Here is a 25,990-nt window from a genome sequence, read left to right as displayed (position 1 = left end):
GTGCTCTATATTTCCCACATGTTTAGTTTACCCTTTTGGTGATGGGTGTGAGAGGTGAGGATTCAAGCAATCCAAGGGTTAAAAGGTTTTAGTCCCTTTGGCGTTATCATATATTGCATATTATTATATTTATCGTGGTTAATATTCAAAAGAATCAAAACTGCATTTCAATAAGAACTAGTTAAAGTGATATTGAAATATCAACTTTTTCAATGTCTAATTCATGCTGAATATTGCGACTTGTTTGTTCGTTCTTGACGGGAGACTATTGCGAAATCTGATGCCCATTTACTTAGTTAACTAACAGGTAATTAATTATTCCTGCAAGGTCAAGGTTTAAAATATAACACTTAATGATAATATGTATTCACGGCTGCACAAATATTGCAGACAATATTGGTACGCTTGGTATAATTTGCGGCTTCAGATGCCAAATATTAGTCAGAGGGTTCATGGCTGTTCTCCATAAGGTCTGTGGTAAGAATAATAAATTAAGGGGATTTAAGATACTCTTGGGGACACTGGAGAAATAAAAGGTGGTTTAGTCACAAAAATTCCTGAGTAGTGCTTTGACCTGTGTTCATAGATCTCGGAGGAAATTTTCACATTTCTAACAAGAAAAGCATACATGCTGACGCTAACATGGTTTATATTCTGTCCTGGGAATAAACCCATGCTGGTGCAGTATATCGTAGGAAATTTAGGGTTTATTGGACAAACCAAAAATACAATGTCTGCACCAGGCATTCTTAGAATGGCTTACTTATTGGTTTTAGCTGAAAAGCAGCAACATGGATTTAATGGGTAATTGTGCTCTCTCTCATATTTGAAACGATTCATACTGAGAAATTGTAGTGAATGTTCTTAACGAAGCACACCAAAACAGCTCATTTGTTGAGATTTGAATAACACGGCTCATTAGCGAGACCTTTCGCCGTACCTGTGGCACTCGCTTCAGAACGGTGAGAGCCGGGAGAATTTCTGAGGCAGAACGGTCTCATGCAAACGAGACGCGGGGTATCATGGCTCTCAAGAATGTGCCCGAAACCCGGCGACTGAAGCGGCTCCCTCCAACCCACACTTCCCACAGGAGCGACATCCTCTTCCGCATTTCCCCTCCCGCGCTCCGACGGATTGCACCGCGCGTCTCGACTTCTTGTTTTTATTCATGTATTTATTTCATCCTCTCTTCGGGGGATTTGAGAACAATGTGTGAATGACAGGAAAAATAATTTACACTCAGGACTTACAGTTGCTTTATATTTAAACGCTGACGGAATATCAGGGTAAAATAACAGCCAACTTGAGAATTTTGGAAAATGGGAAACTTTTTAAGCATGAACAGAAAGAAGTCTTGCCACAGCGGCATTGCATATTCATGCGTGCATTGCGTGTAATAGCCACACTTGCATCAGACATGCTTCAGTATCATTTGATAATAATATGAAAACACAAGTCGTTATTTTTCTGCCAGCAATCATTAATTTGATCCACTTCAGAAAATCTGCTGCAAAAAAGTGACATGACACTAACACCACAGCAGTCTCCAGATGTATACAATTATTATGTCCTTTCCCGTATCAGATGAAAACAGACTTCTGTATGTCTCTGTATGAAGCAGTGTTTCTAACAGTGCTCTTCTTTGACCTGAAGTAGATGGGGCTCATGGCCTCTGAATGAAATAAGAGTCTGATTTCAAACAGTCCCACTGGCCATCACATCACCCACACTCCCCCACTGTGACACATCAGCTGAATGCATCTGCACTTTCAGCTGTTTTCAGCAGACATGGGTTTCCTGATCATTCATTTATTAGGACGTCAGAAACACATTCTGTAATGAATTATCATTTCATGTTTGTCATTGAGTAGCAGGTCTGTCTCCAACATTCTTGCAAAATGTCTAATCTCTTGCTTAAACAGGAACTTTTTGGCCTGTTTGCTCTTTTAAATTTCTTGTGCTCAAGAGAGCAGCGGGTGTTTTTGACCATGTGGTCAAAGTCAGTAGAAACAGGTCTAATGAGCTAATGTATCGCTCTCAGAGCTAGAACCATGACAACAGAGCATCTCTCACACTAGATACATCCCTATGGGGAGCAGTGCTAATTAGTGGTTAGGGCAGGGAACGTTGTGTGCAGCTGGTTGTGAGTTTGAATTAGACAGTGCCATTACAGCCCGGAGCCAAAGCTCTTCACTTGAATTGGTCCGGTAAAAATACAACCAAATAAATGGGCTGGCCTAATCCATGCAAGCTGTCCGGTCCTAAAGGGTAGTACAAAGCGGGTAAATAATAAACCACATTCTTACTTTACCCAGTCATTATGTCTCAGCGGACATGTCCACATAACGTTCCTGTGCAAAAATATTCAGAAATATGCTGGTGCTTCACATTGAGTCCTTCCAACTGACATGCCAGAGGCTACGCACAGAGAGTAAAGTAAAGAAACTGCTCATGGCTTCCACAATCTGGCGATACATCTTTGCTTAGGCTCAAATGAAGGATTTTTAGGTGAGCTTCTACTGTGGGCTCACTCTCTCTGCCTTTATCACTCTAAGGTGACTCTCACCATGAGGAAAGGAAGACATTCTAAACGCTGCCAATTCCCGTGTGTTACCTGTGCGCATGACGGGAGAGCTGTGTTCTGCACTCTGCCCTTCCCGAAGCCCGTCTCTGGCGTGTCATTGAGACACGTTTGATATTCTCACCACATTTCTTCTGCTGCACCACTTTCCAGCTTCCCTCCGAGGCCCCATTTATCGTGTCTCACAATGTGTCTCCAGAGTGGCAGTTTCACTCCATGGGGTCACTTCTCCCCGGGATCGGCCTTTACGGACAAAACTGTCAATATGCTAATGCCACCCCTTCCGAGCCATCCTGCACGACCAGCAGGTTCTGCTTTTCCATCCCGGCAGGCCAGGCCAAGCCACTCTCCTGCAAGTGGAGACTAAGGTGCGAAAGTGTTTATGTTATAGCAGCTGTGTTGCATGGTGATTACAGACCTGGGCTTGTAACTGTAAAAGTTGCAAGACAAAATCCAAGACAAGGTTATGTTGGTGGTCCCTTGAGCAAGGTGCTTAAGCTGACCTTCTTCAGTGAATATTCAGCTGTGTAAATAGGTTATATGTGAATATTGTAAACAGTGACTGTTGCCTGGAATTTGGGCATACAGAGTAAAAAGTCTGAATAGCAAATCCCAATAGATGTGGCCTTGGGCCTAGACAAAGATTAACATTTTTGTAAGGAGGAAGTTGTTTTATTCACAGCATCCCACAGACTGCACAACAACATACAGTTTAAGGTCTCCCTGATGCTTCCTGTCCTGTCAGTCAATGGCAGAATTCTCCAGAATTGCAATTACTGGACCAGCGCCAGTCCATAATGCCAGTGCAATCCAGTATTGAGATGCCTTTTCAAACGCCTCGAGCTGCGCATGTCTCTGGCCTGCAAACACACGAAACGGAGACCAAACACGTTCCTTTCATTTAAACACGGCGTAAATTTATCCGAAATTAGCTTTATAGTATACAATTTCCTGTTCCTGGCAACTAGATTAAACGTCTGCAGCCATTGTTGCCACACAAAAGGTGGAAATTGTACTTTTTAAACATGGAAGTCTGCGTGGAAGAGACTGCATGCGAGTCCCTTTCTGGCCTGTGGAAAATGAAACACAGTTGTGTGGGTTTCAAAAGGCTTTTTTTTGCAGGGCCTATGTTTACCTGACACTTGGATTGACAGCGGAGTGATTGGAAATATCCACCACTAGCCGGAGAGAACCCCTGAGTGCAAGGAAAGTGCTTTTGTAGTAATGGCCCAAGTTTGAATTGCAGGTTGAGGCAAATGGCCCGGCTCCGTCCTACCGTGGAAGTGACACGGCGCAAATGATGCTCAGCAGCACTGAAGGTCTTGCATTAGGGGCATCAAAGAGAAATGAACAAAACACTCCGAGGCTGCTCTTTGAATACCGTCTCGCCGGTCCTTTAAGCACTCCATTATAAATCAGAAATAACACTGGGAATGCGCTCTTCTGGAGTCATTATATAATTGTGTCTGTCTGTGGGCCATCCTGGGACATTTAAGAATGTTTCCAGCATTCCAAAAAAAAAAAAGACTTCAAAGTCTTTCGGGTTAATTGAAATGGTTTGAATTTAATTTACAAGCAACTTACATACAGCTGTGTCTCAGCTATTTTATAAATGATAGTATCGCAGCAATGAGAGCTTGGTAAAGATTTCTTTTGGTATAAGAAACACATGCTTATTTCATTAATGCTGGCTAAAACTCTAACAGAAGGGAATTATGTATGTCCAATGCATTTTATTTTAAAAGGCAACCTTTCACTGAAACAAATGAGGAAGTCTAGTATTATTATTATTGTTATTATTATTATTATTATTTTTGACAAGGATGCAAATCTCAGTTTTGAATGCATAATGCCTAATGCTAATATAAAAAATTATATACACTATCATAGGCATTCGCAGAATTAGTAACTGCTGAAAAATGAATATCTAAATACTCAACAGACATGAAAGACCACAAATGCATCACTGCACAAAAACTCAAGTCTGATATGTCACCGATATCTTAACAGCAGTTGGTGTAGATAAAAACAAATACAATTAAATGTCTTAAATGACACCTGAGGTGGCACAAAGATAACACGATCAACTTAATCTAAAAATACCTCAGAATGATTTACAGAATGTTAATCAGTAATATTTGCATATCCACATTACAAAAAATATATCTTTCAAAACGATGTCAGAGGATGATGCCCAAGTTAGTCCTTTCTTTCATACAGAACGACCAAATCATGGCCATGGGCCCATGGTCAGTGGTTTATGCTTATATATAAACACGGCTATATGGCTAGATCGTTAACGCCTGCTTTAAACAGGAGATCATTTATTTGTTTTAAAGCAATTCTTTTACGTCCCTCCAGCAGAATTCCTACACATTTCCATTCAGCACATCACAACGACGTAGGCCCTCATCCATTTTTGGCAGACACCCAAGCCATTGTTGATGTTTTCTTTAATTTCATATCTTATGCATTCTGCAACCGCTTCATACTTCGGCGACTTAAAAGGCACAATTTACCTGAGGCACCTTCCTTGAGTTTATTATTTATTTCAACACGGGGATTCGAACAAACACCATCTGGTTCCGAATTCTACGTACAGCTCCATGTGTCATCCCAGCTTTGAACGCTACAACATTTGAACACTGCTTGGGAATCGCTTTAAATGGACTTTCTGCATCGTCATAGCTACCAAATTGATTTAATCACCTCATCGGCCATTCAACCACATACGCGTTTAATTGCTTCACAATTCCTTCATGTTGCTTACTTTGCCGTCTGCTAACCAGTAAGCTAGCTTGCTAACTACGCCGATGTATGGACTATATAACTTGAAAAAACTGAAATCGCATTGCAGTATGTGCCTATGGCAGCCATCGTTGCACTGACTGCACAAGCCTTTGCTCATAAATAAATAATAAATATGCCAAAAATGTAATGCTAGTTGTGCGTCTAGACAGCTAACGTTAGCTGGATGGCAATACAGAAACGCTTGCTGGCACGCAAGACTGCTGAGCACGATCCATTAGCTAGCTAGCGATATGGTTGTTCGGCATGCAGATAAAATTGCGAATGGGATATAAATAATGATGATAAATGATCTCCTCTTGTCACAGTGTCGATCATGTTCGATTTGCTTTCTCAGTTAATAGGACTTCCTGGCATTTGACTAAAGCGTAATTTCTCAGCCACTTTGTATCGCATCTTCTCCTCTGTGAATAACAAACGGGAAACACTACAACAGGGGAAAAGTGACAGGCAGCCAACCCAACCACTGCCACTCCGGGGACTCAAACCGGGTGCCCAATCGGAGTTTAGAAGAAAGGCGGGACTTCCGGTACGTGACGCAAATTTTCGCAGCCGAGCTTCGGAAGCCCCACCTTTCGTGTTTCCCGCACCGTCAATCAAAATAGGAAAAAAATCTACTCGAAATCGCCGATCGCAGCCCGCCTTTGATTACAATAATCATGTTTGGCGTTTAAATAAACCGAGAATCTCTCGATTAAAACCACTCACGCTATGACTGGTACGTAATATTTAAACCTGATCGAAGCATTCCAACCACCGATGAGTCTGCACTGTAGGTAGCCAGCTAGCTAAGCTAAGTCTTTAGCTAATCTTTTTCCATCGGCTCAGCCAGTAGTTAGCTAGCTGGCTACGATGTAGCTAAACACTAAAGTTAAACCTTTACTTTGAACCGATTCCTTACAAACCGTTGCCGATCAGAGTCAATCTAGGAGTTAAGTGTGTTGTGTTGTAATTTTGCGTCTGTTTATGGCGGTTTTGTTGAGCGGAAATTGGAGAAAACTGGTTTGTTTTGCTCCCGCTTCCCCGTCTCTCTGCGCCTTTCTGTAGCCCCAGAACAGCCAGTGAAGCAGGAGGAAATGGCTGCCTTAGACGTGGACAGCAGTCAAAGCGACTATCTGCAGGCTCAGCACGGCAGCGGCGGTGATCAGGTAATTTTTCTAGCTTCTCCCTAGCTCTCTCTTCTGCCAGGATTGTTGTAAAATGCCTGATGTTTTTGTGAAGTTCACACGTTTTAAATTTTGATGTTGATTAAAAAAGTCCTACTTCCTGTGTAGCTCCGGTCCTAACGGCCACCCACTTTCTCGTTTTTAAACCCGCCCATTGTGGGTAGGACACTCAGCCGTCACCGCTCGCTCTGCTGGCAGCCACCTGCAGCAGGATCGGCTCGCCGTCGGCACAGGAGGATGACGGTGCTACCGCCGGTGTGGTAAGTCACCACCTCGGCTAGTACCGTAGAAGATTAAAACATTAATATCCTCCAGAGCCGATGTGTTGGGAGCGCTGTCGGCAGAGCGACCGGCCGGTCGTCGCGCTGAAAGTCAACTCGGCGCTCATGGTACAGTCGTTGCGGTGTGATCGCAACCGCCGAGCTTTTGCCCGGTCAGTCCTTGAGTTTTGACATCAAAGACGGGTTGGCCGTGAATGGTGCTAAGAGGCGTGTATTAAGAACATTGGGATTTTTGGTAAATTAGTCTCGATTTGCCTTCATTCTTGAGTGAAGCGGCCTGAACACCTTGCAGCCCCTTCCGAACCAGGAAATGCCGTGTGAACTTCACATGTAAATGGCCTGCTTGTCTCTCCGCGTTTACCACGCAGAACAGAATGAAATCCACAGTATTGCAACATGTGCATGATAATTGTTAAAAAATAACTGCATTGTGGCCTGCTTACGGGACTGAACTCCTTTTCAGATGTTAATTTGGTAAGTAGATGATGCACTGAGGCCCATGCGAGTCTGTGGTGGATATACTGATGCTTTTTAAACCAAAAAAGGCCTTGCAAACGAAGAAGCTGATGTTGTCCTTAAAACCTCGTATTACATTGCTGATTACCTCATATTACACCACAGACTCTTTATCTGGAAGACCTATGTATGCTGTGATAACAAAATGAAAATTTGTTCCTTGCCTAAGCAGTAAAGCACTTGCTTTTGTTCACTTTGTTCTGAAATGTTTGCTGAAGGCACATATAATGCAATAGTTTACCAGCAATGTTAACCAGTTGCCCACTTCCTCTTCTAGACAGCAGACCTCACATCCATACAGTTGACAGGGACCTCAGAGAGATGGGAGGTGTTGACTCCCACGGCGACCATAAAGGAGGAGCCGGGCATCGTGCATATTCCAAACACAGGGATAGTGGCTTCAAACGGACAGTACGTTCTTCCCCTGCAGAACCTGCAGAGCCAGTCCATCTTCGTCGCGTCAGGAGCGGACGCCTCCTCCAATACAGTGCCTAACATCCAGTACCAGGTGATCCCGCAGATCCAGACTGCCGACGGTCAGATGGGCTTCTCTGCCTCTGGGGTGGACGGCAGCCCCGTGGGGCAGGACAGCGGCGGGCACATACAGATCTTGCAGGACGCGGGCCAGAGCATCAGCGTGGCAGGAACGTCCTCCGTCGACATCCTCACCAACACGCAGAACCTCATATCACAGACTGGCCACATTCAGCAGATCCAGGGGGTCTCCATAGGGGGCGCCACCTACAGTAACCAGGGTCAGGTTGTCACTAACGTGCCTGTGGGACTGCCGGGGAATATAACCTTCGTACCCATAAACAGCGTGGATTTGGACTCGCTGGGCCTGTCGGGGGCGCAGACGATAGCCACGGGGGTCACCCCGGACGGCCAGCTGATCATGGCGGGTCAGCCGGCAGAGGGCTCGGACAAGCCCGGCGAGCAGATCTCGCAGACGCTGCCAACGGGAGACTCCGGCCAGGACGCGTACGCACCGGCGACGTCGTCGGCCTCCCGGCTGCCCGAGACAATAGACGGCACGGGCGTGCTGACGCAGGCCACGGCAGCATCTGCGGGCGACCAGGAGGGCTACGCCCACCACAACCAGGTGCACGGCGTCCAGGTGTCCTCCGCGCAGCCCGTCATCCAGCTGCAGCAGGTGGCTGCGCAGACAGGCGATGCCCAGGTGGGTGCGCAGGGCCTGCCTCAGCAGCAGGTGGCCGGGCAGACCATCCAGAACCTGCAGCTGATCAACCCGGGCACCTTCCTGATCCAGGCGCAGACGGTCACGCCGTCGGACCAGATCCAGTGGCAGACCTTCCAAGTGCAGGGGGTGCAGAACCTGCAGAATTTGCAGCTGCCCGGTGTGGGCGCAGGCGCCCAGCAGATCACCCTGGCGCCGGTGCAGACGGTGTCGCTGGCCCAGGGCGGCGCGCTCGGCTCCAGCCCCGTCAGCATCAGCACCGGCCAGATCCCCAGCCTGCAGACGGTGACCGTCAACTCCACGCAGGATGGGATCCAGTTCCAGTCGGTGGAAGACACGGACAGCCTGGGAGGTACGGTGCAGCCTCTCTCTCTCTCTCTCTCTCTCTCTCTCTCTCTCTCTCTCTCTCTCTCTCTCTCTCTCTCTCTCTCTCTCTCTCTCTCTCTCTCTGCACACACAGCAGGGTGGGGCCCCTCCTCACCTCCCCGGGGGGCAGGCCTCTATCAGCACGGTGTGGCTTTACTGGCCGATGAATGAAGTGGTCACACAGTCTCTGCTCCTGTTATCTGCATAGGGCAGCGGAAGTTCAGGCTTCGGCCGTTGACACTATATACCAAGGTTCATTTGAGTGTATGTTACATTACATTACATTACTTCATTTAACAGACGCTCTTCCCCAGAGCAACCAAATATGTGCATCGCTATGCTACGAGTAGTTAGCGCAAAGTATTACAAGAGGTCAGTAAGATACAAAGTTAAGTGCTATGCTAATGTAGAGTGCCTTTTTTATATCTGGATGTTCCAGTTAGCAGCTGTGTTCATAAGCAGTGCAGGTCTTGCATTCAGGTTGCTTTGATGAACTTCATTTTCATTTTCCTTTTTCACTTTTCAAGCTCAGAATTATCAGCATTTGCATGCATGCAGGCGACCGTTCCCAGGAGTTACACTATCAGAGGGATTTGAAAGCAGACTTTTCTATTCTGGCTCATTCTGTCCAGCTTTCACTTCTCGGTTTCAGGCACTGTTTTTCATGGCTCTGTTGCAGTGCACAAGTCGAAATGTATTCCTGAGATGGCAAACACGTTACAGTGGTTTATGTTCCGTTTATGTTTTCGTAAAGTGCACAGAGCATCACGCTGTCAGTGCAGTAATTTTGGTCTCTGTAGTGCAGTGTTTCTCAGTTCCAGCCATTGTTCAATACTGTTTGTGTTGGCTTGCATTACAGTTAAGTGCAGCTAGGTAGGTTTGTATGAGCTGTTTGGATTAGTTTTGATTTAGAGTCTATTAACGGTGATCTTCTATTCAGAAACTAGTGTTTTTCTTCCAGATGATGTTCATTTTGTTAAAGTGGGCAATGTTCTGACTGCTTCTGTGTAATTCATGTGCTTGGATTAGTGGCCCTTGTGGATCATCTGTGTTATCAGGAAAAAAAAGAGTAAATCATAATATTTTGTTTTCACATAGGCGTACATTTATTGCAATATTAAGCTTATTCTCTGAGAAGCCTTACAACATCGCATTAAACCAAACTTTATACGTCAGTGTTGTTGCTGTTCATCAGATTAAATGTTCAGATTTGAAGTTTGAAAGGAGGCTGAAGGGTGTAAATAATGTAGTATTGTCTGGCATACACACAACAGACTTTCCACAGACTGCCAGCAGGCTAGGTGTGTAAAGTTGAAATGGGTTACCAGTCATGCAATGAATACATCAGGGACCAGTGGGTCACTTTTAAAAACACCGTGATCAGCATTCGCAGAAGTGCCCCTATGAGTTTTCTTAGTGTTGCTGAAAATGCCTTTTTGGAGCCGGTCTGTGCTCAGTGTGTCACAGAGGCAGAACTTTGGCCTGCAAGGCCTGTAAGAGCCTCTGATCATGGCTGCAGTGGGCCTGAGCTCTCTCTCTCCCTCCCCCTCTCACCTCTCCCTCTCCTCTCCCTCTCCTCCCCTCAGATATCCAGATCAAGGAGGAGCCGGACTCAGACGAGTGGCAGCTGGAGACAGACTCCACCCTGAACCCCAGCGACCTATCCCACCTGCGGGTGCAGCTGGTGGACGAGGAGATGGAGCCGCATGACCAGGAGGACAAGAGACTGCGCGGGGAGGCCTGCACCTGCCCCAACTGCAAGGAGGCAGGCGACAGGTGAGCGCCCCGCCCACTCCGCAGTGCTCCGTACATCAGCCGAAACCTGAATACCTTAAACATACAGCCGATACCTGAAAACCTTAAATACACATAACACGTCCTGTTGTAGTCGTGCCGTCATGAACACACTTTACATATGGTTTTTAGGTCAGAGTATGTGGGTACAAGAGCAAATGTGAAGCTGAAAAAACGACAGTTTTTTTAGAGATGAATAAGCAAGACAGCTGTATGTGTCATCTCAGATACATCACTGTTTGCCTGTTCACAGTTAACATCGTCACTCTGTGAACTGTGCTTCGGCTCTCTCGGTTCTGTTAGATTCTCTCGTGCTGTGCGCTGTGTGTGTATCTGAACTGTTTGTTATGTCATGTGTGAGTTGGCACTGGTCGCTCCTGTGTGTAAGTGTAATGGGACGTGATTGTGTTTCCTGTGTTCGTTTCTCTGGATCAGTCCCAACTGTGGCCGAGTTATGGGTGGTGTGGGATTTGCGCTCGAAAATTTTGGAATGTTGGCAGGTCTGGTATTGCCGTTTCCCAGATGTTTATGGATGCAAAAACACAAATAGATGCATCATCAATTTAAAAATAGTAATGGAATCGGTCTGACCAAAAAATGATTTCCTACATAATTATACAATGTTGTAGGAACAGCACAAACATGGTAATTTAGTTAGGTAATGAATCCAGTTTAATTTGATCCAGTATGGCATTAAAAGGCAGAAGATGGCTAAGGCTAGTTGTTAAGCAGCGGCAGAGAGCAGCAGGTGTGTCAGGCGAGGGCTGGCCGCTGCGGAAGCAGGCGTGTCCTGATGTGACCCTGTGTTTCAGAGGGTCCAACACGGGGAAGAGGAAGGAGCACGTGTGTCACATGCCTGGCTGCGGGAAGGTGTACGGGAAGACGTCCCACCTGCGGGCGCACCTGCGCTGGCACTCGGTGGAACGGCCTTTCGTCTGCACCTGGATGTACTGCGGGAAGAGGTTTAGGCGCAGTGACGAACTGCAGCGGCACAGGAGAACGCACACAGGTACGCGGCGCTCAGCGCCCCACCTGCTCTGGGACAGGGCAGCGGATTTGGGCTCACCTGGTGCCTCGGAGGCGCAGACGATAGCCACGGAGGTCACCCCGGACGGCCATCTGATCATGGCGGGTCAGCTGGCAGAGGGCTCGGACAAGCCCGGCGAGCAGATCTCGCAGGTGCTGCCAACGGGAGACTCCGGCCAGGACGCGTACGCACCGGCGACGTCGTCGGCCTCCCGGCTGCCCGAGACAATAGACGGCACGGGCGTGCTGACGCAGGCCACGGCAGCGTCTGCGGGCGACCAGGAGGGCTACGCCCACCACAACCAGGTGCACGGCGTCCAGGTGTCCTCCGCGCAGCCCGTCATCCAGCTGCAGCAGGTGGCTGCGCAGACAGGCGATGCCCAGGTGGGTGCGCAGGGCCTGCCTCAGCAGCAGGTGGCCGGGCAGACCATCCAGAACCTGCAGCTGATCAACCCGGGCACCTTCCTGATCCAGGCGCAGACGGTCACGCCATCGGGCCAGATCCAGTGGCAGACCTTCCAAGTGCAAGGGGTGCAGAACCTGCAGAATTTGCAGCTGCCCGGCGTGGGCGCAGGCGCCCAGCAGATCACCCTGGCGCCGGTGCAGACGGTGGCGCTGGCCCAGGGCGGCGCGCTCGGCTCCAGCCCCGTCAGCATCAGCACCGGCCAGATCCCCAGCCTGCAGACGGTGACCGTCAACTCCACGCAGGCCGGGATCCAGTTCCAGCCGGTGGAAGACACGGACAGCCTGGGAGGTACGGTGCAGCCTCTCTCTCTCTCTCTCTCTCTCTCTCTCTCTCTCTCTCTCTCTCTCTCTCTGCACACACAGCAGGGTGGGGCCCCTCCTCACCTCCCCGGGGGGCAGGCCTCTATCAGCACGGTGTGGCTTTACTGGCCGATGAATGAAGTGGTCACACAGTCTCTGCTCCTGTTATCTGCATAGGGCAGCGGAAGTTCAGGCTTCGGCCGTTGACACTATATACCAAGGTTCATTTGAGTGTATGTTACATTACATTACATTACTTCATTTAACAGACGCTCTTCCCCAGAGCAACCAAATACGTGCATCACTATGCTACGAGTAGTTAGCGCAAAGTATTACAAGAGGTCAGTAAGATACAAAGTTAAGTGCTATGCTAATGTAGAGTGCCTTTTTTATATCTGGATGTTCCAGTTAGCAGCTGTGTTCATAAGCAGTGCAGGTCTTGCATTCAGGTTGCTTTGATGAACTTCATTTTCATTTTCCCTTTTCACTTTTCAAGCTTAGAATTGTCAGGATTTGCATGCATGACTGCCTTTCAACTTGTGTCTATTAAGACTATGAACACATTGTGCTCAGCAGTACAGTTTTTGAGCCTCACAGGGAGTCTCCATGAATGATGTGTGTGCTGGTTATATTGCAGTTTGGAGCTGAGGTGCCCAGATCTTTGCAAGCCTACCACCCACTTAGTTAATATGACTACAGTTTCTGTTGTCCACTCCTTATTAAAATGGTTTGACATCCATTTACATAGAAATAATTCTGTAAGGTATTTCAGAAAATCAGCATATACACTAGCCAAAAATGTCATCCTGGTGATCAGTGTAAATGCCTGTGGAAGGGGTATAATGTGTTTTTCACATGTATCTTGTGCCCACCTCAGTCTGTCTGGTGCCCAGAGCTTATGAGCAGCTGGTTTAGCAGCCTGACATCTTCCGTGAGAGGCGACCGTTCCCAGGAGTTACACTATCAGAGGGATTTGAAAGCAGACTTTTCTATTCTGGCTCATTCTGTCCAGCTTTCACTTCTCGGTTTCAGGCACTGTTTTTCATGGCTCTGTTGCAGTGCACAAGTCGAAATGTATTCCTGAGATGGCAAACACGTTACAGTGGTTTATGTTCCGTTTATGTTTTCGTAAAGTGCGCAGAGCGTCACGCTGTCAGTGCAGTAATTTTGGTCTCTGTAGTGCAGTGTTTCTCAGTTCCAGCCATTGTTCAATACTGTTTGTGTTGGCTTGCATTACAGTTAAGTACAGTTAGGTAGGTTTGTAGGAGCTGTTTGGATTAGTTTTGATTTGGATTTAGAGTCTTTTAGCTAGTGTTGGGTACTGAAACCCGGTGCCAATATGGCACCGGTTCCTATACAACCAGTATCTACCGGACCGAATCGCAACTCTGATTTCGGTGCCGCTTACATGCCTGCCCTGAGTAGGGATGCCTGATGATATCAGCACGACATCGGTATCGGCCGATAAAAACTTAAGAAGTTAATTATCGGCATCGGCAGATATGAAAATGCTGATATGCCTGGCCGATAAGGTGACGCGTTAACTATGCATACGCGATGACGCTAAATGTTTATTATGAGCGCCAGCAACAAGCTTTAGCATGTCAGCAAATCAGCTGTATGGAAGTATTTCCAAGTATCTGAAACAGATAACAAAATTGCTATTTGCAATGCTTGTAAAGCACCAGTGATGCAAGGAGGGGTAAAATATATAGCTAAGTTTCTCACTCTGGGAGGATGCTAGCTGTGCGCTGCTAAGATTTTCTCTGTTTCTGGAGGGGTGTGAGACCATTTTTAAATAACACGACTCCGTTAGGAGAGAATGCGATTTGAAATGAAATAAGACAGCCCGTGATCGCTGTGCTCCTGATTTGTGACTCGAACGGAGGTCCTAATGGTTTCGACCGACCCCCTAGCTAGGTTTCTCACCCTGGGAGGATGCTAGCTGTGTGCTGCTAAGCTTTTCCTTGCTTCTGGAGGGAGCGTGAGGAAAATTTTAAATGTCGCGGCTCTGGAAGCAGAGAATGCAGTGGGAAATGATCGGCAATCGGACAAAAAGAGTTTGAAAATATGAAAATATCGGCATATCCAATATCAGCGAAAATCCAATATCGTGCATCTCTAGTCCTGAGCTGTTGATTGAAATATTTGCCCTCTGGTGCTCCGAAACAGACGTTACAGTACTGTAACTGTTATTTAGTGCTAAATTATTGTAGCTGGGTTAGGTTTTATTTATTATATGAATTTGTTTTGTATTTATTTATATTTATATATTTAAGTATACTTTAAAATGTTAACAGTTAACCCTTTCCCACGTATGGTCACACCGGTGTGACTAGCTGTTTAGCGCATATGCTAAAACTGGTGCGATTAGAACCTAGATTGGAAAAATTCTAGGTAATTTTAGCTTTGAGGAAACAGCGATTTAAGGTTTAAAAATATAGCAAAGACTAACTGAAAACTATGAGAAGCTTAATAATGCTGATGAAAACATAACGAACCATGTAATGTTACACGTCCGACACATAGCATAAAAATAAGTTATGTGCAAAAGGGCTAATATATTGTTCAATTTCAAGTTGAAATTTGCCTTGGTAATAAAAAAAGCAGTTCTTTAATGTCGTCGATCGTTTAGCACCAGTACCGGAAAAAACCCAAAGATACCCAACCCTAGTGTTTTTCTTCCAGGTGATGTTCATTTTGTTAAAGTGGGCAATGTTCTGACTGCGTCTGTGTAATTCATGTGCTTGGATTAGTGGCCCTTGTGGATCATCTGTGTTATCAGGAAAAAGAGTAAATCATAAAATTTTGTTTTAACATAGGCGTACATTAATTGCAATATTAAGCTTATTCTCTGAGAAGCCTTACAACATCGCATTAAACCAAACTTTGTACGTCAGTGTTGTTGCTGTTCATCAGATTAAATGTTCAGATTTGAAGTTTGAAAGGAGGCTGAAGGGTGTAAATAATGTAATATTGTCTGACAATGGAAATGGGTTGAAATAGGTTACCAGTCATACAATGAATACATCAGGGACCAGTGGGTCACTTTTAAAAACACCATGATCAGCATTCGCAGAAGTGCCCCTATGAGTTTTCTTAGTGTTGCTGAAAATGCCTTTTTGGAGCCGGTCTGTGCTCAGTGTGTCACAGAGGCAGAACTTTGGCCTGCAAGGCCTGTAAGAGCCTCTGATCATGGCTGCAGTGGGCCTGAGCTCTCCCCCTCTCCTCTCCCTCTTCTCCCCCTCCCCTCAGATATGCAGATCAAGGAGGAGCCGGACTCCGAGGAGTGGCAGCTGGGGACGGACTCCACCCTGAACCCCACAGACCTGTCCCACCTGGTGCGGCTGGTGGACGAGGAGATGGAGCCGCACGGCCAGGAGGGCAAGAGACTGCGCAGGGTGGCCTGCACCTGCCCCAACTGCAAGGAGGCAGGCGGCAGGTGAGCACCCCGCCCATGACGGAACCCCGCCCATGACAGAGCCCCGCCCACTATACCTGAATACCTTAAATATACCGCTGATACCTGAAAAGTATAATGGGATGTGATTGTGTTTCCTGTGTTCGTTTCTCTGGATCAGTCCCAACTGTGGCCGGGTTATGGGTGGTGTGGGATTTGCGCTCGAAAATTTTGGAATGTTGGCAGGTCTGGTATTGCCGTTTCCCAGATGTTTATGGATGCAAAAACACAAATAGATGCATCATCAATTTAAAAATAGTAATGGAATCGGTCTGACCGAGAAACGGTTTCCTACATAATTACACAATATTTCAGCAACAGCGCAAACGTGGTAGTTTCGTAATGTGAATCCAGTTTAATTTGATCCAGTATGGCATTAAAAGGCAGAAGCTGGCTAAGGCTAGTTGTTAAGCAGCGGCAGAGAGCAGCAGGTGTGTCAGGCGAGGGCTGGCCGCTCCGGAAGCAGGCGTGTCCTGATGTGACCCTGTGTTTCAGAGGGTCCAACACGGGGAAGAAGAAGCAGCACGTGTGTCACATGCCGGGCTGCGGGAAGGTGTACGGGAAGACGTCCCACCTGCGGGCGCACCTGCGCTGGCACTCCGGGGAGCGGCCCTTCGTCTGCACCTGGATGTACTGCGGGAAGAGGTTCACGCGCAGCGACGAGCTGCAGCGGCACAGGAGAACGCACACAGGTACGCGGCGCTTAGCGCCCCACCTGCTCTGGGGCAGGGCAGCGGATTTACAGGCTTCACAATGCCAGTTCACGGCCAGGTTGAACACTTCATCCCGCACAGTGCGGCCAGACTGTACAAGGTAATGAAGCGGACATTCTGTAGGTGCCTTCAGTGTGAGAATGCAGGGCATTAAATCGTATTTACATTATAATACATTACATTACATTACATTATGTGATTGTCATTTGCTCTTACAGATGCTCTTATCCAGAGCGACTTACATATGTGTCAGTTTAACATGTTATCCATTTATACAGCTGGGTGTTTACTGAGGAAATTCTGAAGTAAATACCTGGTCGAGGTTACAGCAGCAGCGTCCCATCAGGGGAAGTATTCTTGCAAAGTCTGACCCCCCTCGTGTTCCTCCTGTGTTAGGAGAGAAGAAGTTCGTGTGCCCGGAATGTTCCAAGCGCTTTATGCGCAGCGACCACCTGGCCAAGCACATCAAAACTCACCAGAACAAGAAGGGCGCAGGCACGGGCTCGGGCGCCATGACGATGGCCGCCATGGAGACCGGCGCGTCCTCGGACGGCATCATCACGGCGGGGGGCACCACGCTCATCCTCACCAACATCCAGCAGGGCTCGGTGCCGGGCCTGGGGACTGTCAACTCCACCAACGCGCAGGAGATCCCTCTGCGGCTCGTCACAGTGTCGGCAAGCGAAGTCATGGAGTAGCACACAGCCGACCACAAGAACTTCTCAATCGCCCTCGCTATCCCCCCCCCCCCCCCCCCCCCGTTTTTTATATCTATAAATATATATATATATTTTAAAGAAAATTATCAGTTTATGATCATTAGCAGTCTTTTTAATGATGGGGCAAAAAATGACATTACACGTGGTTCAAGTACACACACTGAAATGCCTTATTTTGTATCATATTCTGTAGGTTAACATGGTGAAGTTGCATGTGTTTTTAAGCTACTGTCTCATGTATAATAGTGTTGAAGAATATGTTCTTGTACAAAGGAAATGAATGGTACAGATAATGAGGGAAATGGGAGCTTTGTGGACGTGTTCTCTAAAAATGGCTGCAGTGAAGAGATCTGATTTCAGATTTCGGAAAAACATTAATTGACAGCAGTTGTCAGCCCGTGTTTTCAGGCGCTGTCCTATGCTGGCTTAAGTCCGAATGTGTCTTCTTTTAAATGTTTTGATTCTCCTCTCCCTTTCTTTTTTGTGTGGGGTCTCTTCTGTTCAAGATTCTTTTTTGTTCAGTTTTTTTCTTCTAATTATGTCTAACAGTAAAATTGGGGGTTTATTTTTTCATCTGTTCAAGTTGTAACTTTTAGGAATTTTGCAGCCAACAAAATTTATTTAAAGCTGAATCGTTTCTTCTCTCTCTTGTAAGTCTCCTGTTGATCTAATGGTTAATATGCATTACTTGCAAATCAAGTCTTAAGCAAAAAGCTTTTTACAGTAGGCTTGCAGCGGGTTTTGTGGTATCAGAAGCTCCTCGTTTTTAATTACTTTCTAGATGTGTGTAATATTAAGATGCGTTACTTTTGTAAATTTTCATTTCCAAGTGGGTCACAGTTAAACTCCAAGTCGTTTGTATGAAAAGCCATGTTTAAAGGGTTGAATTGCCAAATTTGACTATTCTCAGAATGACCTGATCATGCAATAATGTATCGCACGGTCACGCAGCGACGCCCCACCCCCTCCCCTTCCCCACCCCCTCCCCCGCCCCCAGAATGTCTATAGGCCAATCCATGTGGTGAAGGACCAAAAGAACTGATTGATGCAGTCACCATTTCCTCTATGCTGTGTTGAGATGCGTACGTCAGGGTCTTAATATTGCTTCTCTGCTTTATTAACATAATCCCACCCCCCTCGCCCCACTCCCTCCTACCCTCATAGTGGAGAGTATTGGGAGACCCTTAAGCCTGTAACCTCACTCAGTGAATCGTCTTTAACTCGAGTGAAATGGTTTCCCCAGTTTTCTGGAAAGGGTACCATTTTATTACAGACACTGTACTAATCAACAGCAGTTTAATAATGGTCTTTTTGTATAAAACTCTTTTTATATACTGGCCAGATGTGTGTAGGCTATGCACTCTTTTTTGCTCTGTCAAAACATGTACTTGTCTTTTCTTTTTTAAAATATATTTCTATATAATTTGTTTCATTTTTTTCTATATCGAAACGTTTCTGACATTCAATATGCAGGTTGTGTAATGTAAGATTGAAGTACGTTAATTATGAGTGCTATACAGTCTTGTTGCTGGAGGTAATTATTCCAGTGACTGGAATTTAAGTAAACTTGTTAAAAAGAAAGGAAATTGACAATATTTTACAATATTGTAACTCATAAGACCACCTGAAACTCAGACTCTATCTTGTTGTAATTGAAATATATTATACCCAAAGTGGTCATTAATAAAACACTATTTTGACATTTGATTTGAAGGTGTTTACTCACAACTCTTCAGCCACAGGCAGCCTAATCAAACCTGTCTAATTATACATTTTATTGTTGAAAAATTTCCCTGGATGTTCAGGTCTGTGATATTGCGTAAATATTTTTGCTACAAAGAACAACCCCACTCAAAAGTGATGAGTCAGGTTTTTTTTTATACATAAGGACTTGAATGGTTGGTAAAGAGGTCTGAACCACATCCTAGGATCCTAGAAGCTTACTCTCCTCGAGCTGATTATGCAAGCTGCTTTCGTTACAAGAATGGAGTCTTGTATGAACGTGAGCAGAAAAGCAAAACCCTGTGAGATAATGATGACGTCTCCACGGGTCTCAGTCTGATTGCTTAAAGACAGCGAAAGTCAAGAAGCAGAGCTCTTTGTCACTTTATCAATGTGCAGTTGTTGGTCTCACTGTGAACTGTGCATGGTGAGATTTTCATTGTGAAAATCTTTTGAGCGAAAAGCAACCCGCCGCTGAAATGGTTTGCATGTGTCATTCCTAGTCTTATTGTTCTAATTTCAAACATGATATCATCACCCTGCACAAATCATAAAAAAAATTGCTGTATTCTTGGTGTGTAGGTGATCAGGGTGTGGTCTGTGGAAAACGCCGGCAGAATTGGCAGCTTGTATGATTGACTCGTGGAGGATGGTCTTGTGAAAGGTTCACACGGCATGGTTCAGAATGATCAGTCATGCGTGCAGGTTATTTACGCACATCAGCTTTACTTTTTTGACCTTGGTTCTCCTTTCATTTTAGAATCATTATATTCTTTTTAAGTATGATGTCATTTTATACCTGAATCCACAGAAGACATCAGTTCCTCACAAACTGATGAAATGTTCTTCAGGTAAAGTCTTGTTTTTGCTCTGCTAGGAAGGTGCCTCTTGCTGTGATAGTGCTGTGAGCGAAGGGAAAGGTGGACTGCAGCGGGTCTCTGATGCTGTGAAGTCTGTTTTCCCGGGCCAGTGTTTTTCTCCATACCCAGCGGACCGTGTGAGCCGCCCGAGTCCGAGGCAGAATAATGGATTCAGTGGCCACCCAGCTGAGTTTCTGTGTGTGCGTTTGCACCCTCTTAACGCACTGAACTGTGGCTTCACGGTGTTATCCCCCCCCCAGTGCACAGTCCTTTGACATGACGGTTATTTGTGCACAGGAACAATGTTAGGAAGCTTCCTTTGATTTGCATGCTTCATTTTGCCTTTAAACTGTCAGAAACTTGCAGCTGGTGGCTGACCAGCTGTGTGCATGGGGGAGACCTTCAGACGCAGGAGAGAACCGCTGATTGGTAGATGCGTAAAAAAAACAACAATTAAATGCACTGAAGATGGTTTTGAATTTGAGTCAGCGTGCTGAGAACCAGCCATTGATCATTTGAAGGACAACTCCGTTTTGCAGAACGTTTCATTTGCATAATCAAATTCATTTCATTGTGATGCAATACTAAATGACACTACTAATGTGGAATGACGATTCTAATTAATGAAATATGCTAGCGGTATCGTTTGCCTGGATTTTAATTAGCCTGACTGATTTCCTCTGCTCTTTAGTTTCAGGACTGAGATGATGCTACGCTTGCCTACAGAGAGGAAAGCAGTGGTGTTTAGGACACTGCCAAAGAGGGAATGTTTCCATATGGCTGAAATAAGTGAGGACGCTTGACCCAAAGTCTGATTTGTCTTTTGGCCAGTCTTTTTTTCCCTTTATGCCAACATTCCTGTTGTCTGGAAGTTTTGTGGAGCCCTAGTTACACAGTACAGTAGGGGTCGTTCTGTAGGAACTGCAGTTACCCATCATGGGGCTGTTCTATAGGAACTGCAGATAACCAGTACATCACAGGGTCATTCTATAGGAACTGCAGATACTTAGTACATCATGAGGCTGCTCTATAGGTGCTGTAGTTACCAAGTGCATCATGAGCCTGTTCTATAGGTGCTGTAGTTACCCAGTACATCATGAGGCTGCTCTATAGGTGCTGTAGTTACCCAGTACATCATGAGGCTGTTCTCTAGGTGTGTGACGAGTACAGGTGAGGTGGAGAACGCTGTAACTCCTGGCTGGGCAGGTTAGAAAGAAACCCATGATAAGGGTCACTAGAGTGCCGTGGTAATAGATCCAACCAGCCTCAAACCAAGAAGTAGCTCTCAGCCAGGGGTGATGTGTCATCCGAGCTGTGCCCCGTGTCCGCTCTGAGGGCTGAGGTGAGAGGGAGTGTCGAAAGACCCACTACAGCTCCCAGAGGACCGGCCACGCTCAGGTTTCAGCGGGAACAGGTGTGCGCTGCGGTAGGATGACAGTGATGTCACTGCTGGCCTCAGGTACGTACCCAGGGGAGCGGAGCCCTGCCTTTGTCCGTTGCCGTGGCAGCAGATCATCTGACTCTCTGGCTGGGCTATCAGTTCCTTTAGATCCAGAGGGGCACAGGAGTCAGAACTAACGAAAGGCAGTTTTATGTGATTAAAAAGCGAGAATCTAAAAGACAACCAGGCTTCTTATGCGTTTAGCTCCTTATAGTCATGCCATCTGCTTTTCAGTAACGGTGTGGACCTCAGCGTGGTGTTAGCGGCACTAAGTATCATATGAGAAAGCCGAGAGGGATGGAGAGGACGCCTGTCTCTCCTGCGTGAGCTCCGATCCTCCACAGCCAGTGTAACCGCTCCTCTGTCTCCCCCCTGCTCTCTCCTTGTGCTCCTCTGTCTCCCCGCTGCTCTCTCCTTGTGCTCCTCTCTCCCTGCGCTGCTCTCTCCTTGTGCTCCTCTCTCCTCTCCCTCCATCCCTGCACTTCTTTGTCCTTGCACTCCTCTCCTCCTGTGTCTAAGCTCTTCTCTCTCTTCCTCCTCCATCCTTGTGCTCCTCTCTCCTCCCGCTCCTCCGTACCTGAGCTCCTCTCTCCTCCCGCTCCTCCGTCCCTGAGCTCCTCCGTCCTCCCGCTCCTCTCTCCTCCCGCTCCTCCGTCCCTGAGCTCCTCCGTCCTCCCGCTCCTCTCTCCTCCCGCTCCTCCGTCCCTGAGCTCCTCCGTCCTCCCGCTCCTCCGTCCCTGAGCTCCTCCGTCCTCCCGCTCCTCCGTCCCTGAGCTCCTCCGTCCTCCCGCTCCCATGTCCGTGCGCTCCTCTCCCTCGGTGCCCATGGCGGACGGCGGCGTGCGCGTGCCGCAGGAGGCTCTGAAAGCCAGCGCCGCGGTGGACGAGCGGATCGATTTCATCCGGGAGCAGGCCTTCACCTGCCTGCGTCTCAAAACTGATAAGTGGAATCGCTTCATCGCCGCCGAGGAGAACCTGAGGCTCCTGCTGGACTTCCTAGATAAAGGCAGCCAGGAGCGGCTGGTGCTGTGCACTGGGCCCGGGGGCACGCTGCATGTGGGACACGGCCAGGTGAGCGTGGCAAACAGCACACCACAACCTTTTATCATTTCACGTAGCAGGAAAAGTTCCCTCGGGGGGCGTTCGGGGGTGTTATCCAAGTTTGTGACACAATGTGTTTCGTGCGGGCTTAAATATATCAGAGAAGATTTCCTTAGACGTTACCATTACATTACACTACATTACGTCACATTATTTTAGCAGATGCTCTTATCCAGAGCGACTGCCAGCACAAAAGAACATAAATGTATACTTTAAATGAGCAACAGTGTCAGACCAGGCTAGCAACCTTCCCAGTCCAGTGACGGTGAGCACAACACCATTCAAGCCCTACCACAGGTTAACCAACTGCTAACCTGACTAGACAGACTAAAAACTGAAAACTTAAAGGCAGGCCATATACACACAACCATACATTTCAGTCACTAGACCGCAGAATCCGTAAAACATTGCGTTATTACACGTAAAATTGTCGAGATACACGTGAGATTCTTCGAAACTTCATGCGAATGTGTTTTACTGCAGTGTGTTGCTTTAGCCTCCTTGCTTGTGCACGCGTCTGACGTTTCTTTAATCGAAATAAGTCGTCACTTATTTCCGGTGCTTTCACGGTTGAAAGCATTCCACACTTATCCTCCTTTTCCAAGAGCCCCGCGCCGTGGAAAACCAAGCTTCTGTGCATCCTGAAAAAGGGGACACTGAAAGTGTCCAAGTCGAATTTCCGAAGGGAGCTCTGGCTGGGAGAGGTGTCTGGTCAGCCCTTGGAGCAGGTGCCAGTTTTCATTGCTGAGGTAATCGCTGGACAGGGATTTTGTGATACAGGAACTTGTGCTAGAGACTCAGATCTTACATACACATTTTCTAATGTATATAATGTGTATACTCATACATGCAGTTATATTTTGTCATGTTCTATAGGTCTGTAGTCATTGGCTTTAAATTATGTACACTTTTACTGTCTGGTCACAATTTATGCATTATGAGAACACTGTGTATCGATTGTATTTTACAAACACATTTATTCTCTATAGATTACATTTATATATACTGTTTACATGTATAATGTGTATTCCTATATATGGGAAATCTGTGTATTGCTTCAGATTTTCTCAGAGGCTCATCAGGCTAAGAACCCCGTAAGACTGACGTGTTGCTGTGAGAGAGAGGTCTCTGTGTCTGGGCAGGTGCTGGTCTCTATTCTGGTCAATGGGAGGAACCATGGAGGCTGGCCCCGGGTGGTGTCTGAGGACATCAACAGGCACATTGAGAAGTTGAAGAGCCACGTGGTCACCCTGTGGGGCAGGGCGGAGGGCCGGACTCTGCTGCCTTTGCCACTCTGTATAGAGAGGTCAGGACTGGAGGACACCCTCCTCAGGTCAGTGTCCTGCTATGGAACATACACCTTACCCCTAACCCATAATCCCTACCCCCTAACCCTAACCCTAACCTTAACTGTAACCATAACTGTAACCCCTAACCCCTAACCTTAACCCTAACCATAACCCTGACTGTAACTCCTAACCCTAACCCTAACCCTCTAACCCCAATCTTAAACCTAACCCTAACCCCTAACCCCTAATCCTAACCCAACATACACCCAAATACTCACAGCACCAGGACTCACCATTGATTGGTTTTTCCACACACATAAATAGAGGTAAGCATTCATCAGTTCAAGTTTTTAGAACCTTAATCTAATGGCTTGTTGTTTTGGATATGGCATTTCCTTTTGCTATAATTAGAGTAAATTGTTAATGGGAATTTCCTATTATTACAGTAAATTCTTAGTGGGATTTTCCTATAATAACAGTAAATTGCTAATGCTATGTGGGTGGTGCATTGTTTTGGATTACTGCTTAAGGGTGTGTCTGTGCTCCCTAGTCCTGGTGACTGGCCCATAGACCGCACCATGGTGTACTCCATTGAGACCATGGTCATCCAATGGACACATCAGATCTGGGACATCCTGAAGAAGGATTCAAGCCAGGCCCTGGGAGACAATCCTGGTCCCAACGTCGAAATCGAGTTCTGGGTCACACAGAAGGATAACCTGCTGGGTATTCAGAGACAGGTGTGGTATAAAGAGCAGGAAAGAGTGGGCCAGGCCATTTAAAGATAACCTGCAACGCGGCGGTGGTCTGGGGCTATGATTGTTCCCCCTCCTGTAGTACAAAAATAATAACATTTTGATGTGCCTCATATATATATTTCTAATGTGAATTATTAATAAAATCTGTGATATTAGACATTTTTATTCTGCACAGGGAAATGCACAGGGAGCTGTTTCTATTCTGCAGATGGGATGGTTCTGACCTATTTGTGATTGACCAATTTTTTTTTTTCATTGTCCCAGATCCAGAATCCCAAAGTAGAAAAGATCATGGAGATTCTAAAGAGGATTAAAAGCAGCTACTATGCCAGCTTCAGCGACATCATTCAGAAAGTAAACCGAGGTAGCCATTAGAGACGGCCCTCTCCAGTCCTGTGGAGGGTCTCTCATCACAATGTGGCTCTTAGCCCCCTAGGGTCTCATCAGGCCTATCTGTGCACTTATTCCACTGATCGTTACTGCATTCGCTCAGACAATGTGCTCTCTTGAGTAACGCATGGGAGCTGTCACTTTAGAGGGACGACACTTTACGTGTTGTGGGAGATAAAGGGCAAATATGGCACGATCCCACCTAAATAATTAGGCACTTCTGCTCCAGATGACCTTGTGGAGGATCTGGTGCAAGTTTGTGTTTAGTGGAATAGGGGTGGCAGTGTAGCATAGTGGATAAGGAGCAGGACTTGTAACCAAAAGGTGCCAGTTCAATTCCCCACAGGGGCACTGCTGCTGTACCCTTGGTAAGGTACTTAACCCACAATTGCCTCAGTAACATTCAGCTCTATGAATGGATAATGTTGTAAAAACCTGTAATTGATGTAAGTCGCTCTGGGTATCTGCTGAATGCCAATAATGTAACTCCAGTATCCAGTAATTTTGCTCCTGTAACACTGTCTGTCTCTCTCTGCATGAAGCTGTCCAGGAGGCGGTGGACATCGAGCTGCACCTGCGTCCGCTGAAGAAGCACATCAGCAGTTTGGAGGAGCGCAGCTTCACCCACATGGAGGTGCTCGTGGCCCCCCTCTTCCACACCCTGTGTCTGATCTGGAGCCACTCCAAGCACTACTGTGTCCCGGGACGCATGGTGGTGCTGCTGAAGGAGTTCTGCAACCTGCTGATCGAGAAGGTAAGTGAACAGGCACCCTTCGCCGTCGGCTGCCGTTCTACCTGCGGCTGCATGCACACTCACTCCAGTGCTCAATAACATTACAGTACATTACTCTCATTTATCAGGCACACCTACCCAGAGCAACATGCACAGGTTACAGTTTTAACATGCTATCCATTTATACAGCGAGATATTTACTGAGGCACTGGGAGGGAATAGGATATTACCTTACATTATTGTCATTTAGCAGATGGTCTATTCCAGAGAAATTTACATAGGTTACAATTGTATCCGTTTATA

General features: G+C 46.6%; 2 protein-coding genes across 3 annotated transcripts in view; both read left to right on the top strand.

Moving 5' to 3' along the window:
* Positions 1–5,942: 5,942 nt before the first annotated feature.
* LOC118785707 (transcription factor Sp3-like) lies at positions 5,943–17,426 on the top strand. 2 transcript variants are annotated; one of them, XM_036540585.1, is made up of 9 exons: positions 5,943–6,107; positions 6,437–6,537; positions 6,720–6,815; positions 7,630–8,902; positions 10,503–10,692; positions 11,523–12,490; positions 15,757–15,943; positions 16,457–16,653; positions 17,071–17,426. In XM_036540585.1, the coding sequence occupies exons 1-9, from the start codon at positions 6,101–6,103 to the stop codon at positions 17,370–17,372; spliced, it is 3,321 nt and encodes a 1,106-aa protein (XP_036396478.1). In that variant the 5' UTR covers positions 5,943–6,100; the 3' UTR covers positions 17,373–17,426. The 2 variants fall into 2 exon arrangements, with proteins under 2 accessions (XP_036396478.1, XP_036396479.1); XM_036540586.1 differs by lacking the exon at positions 6,720–6,815.
* Positions 17,427–22,241: 4,815 nt separating this feature from the next.
* dnah9l (dynein, axonemal, heavy polypeptide 9 like) overlaps positions 22,242–25,990 on the top strand; it is a 61,428-nt gene continuing 57,679 nt past the window's right edge. The window contains exons 1-6 of the mRNA XM_036540016.1: positions 22,242–22,487; positions 23,123–23,266; positions 23,660–23,850; positions 24,357–24,546; positions 24,829–24,928; positions 25,497–25,708. Coding sequence (XP_036395909.1) covers positions 22,242–22,487; positions 23,123–23,266; positions 23,660–23,850; positions 24,357–24,546; positions 24,829–24,928; positions 25,497–25,708 — 1,083 coding nt within the window. The remainder of the gene's footprint in view (positions 22,488–23,122; positions 23,267–23,659; positions 23,851–24,356; positions 24,547–24,828; positions 24,929–25,496; positions 25,709–25,990) is intronic.

Source organism: Megalops cyprinoides, chromosome 11, assembly GCF_013368585.1.
Source record: "Megalops cyprinoides isolate fMegCyp1 chromosome 11, fMegCyp1.pri, whole genome shotgun sequence".
NCBI lineage: Eukaryota > Metazoa > Chordata > Actinopteri > Elopiformes > Megalopidae > Megalops > Megalops cyprinoides.
Note: the sequence above shows the minus strand (reverse complement) of the source record. Positions and strands in the feature narration are given on the sequence as shown.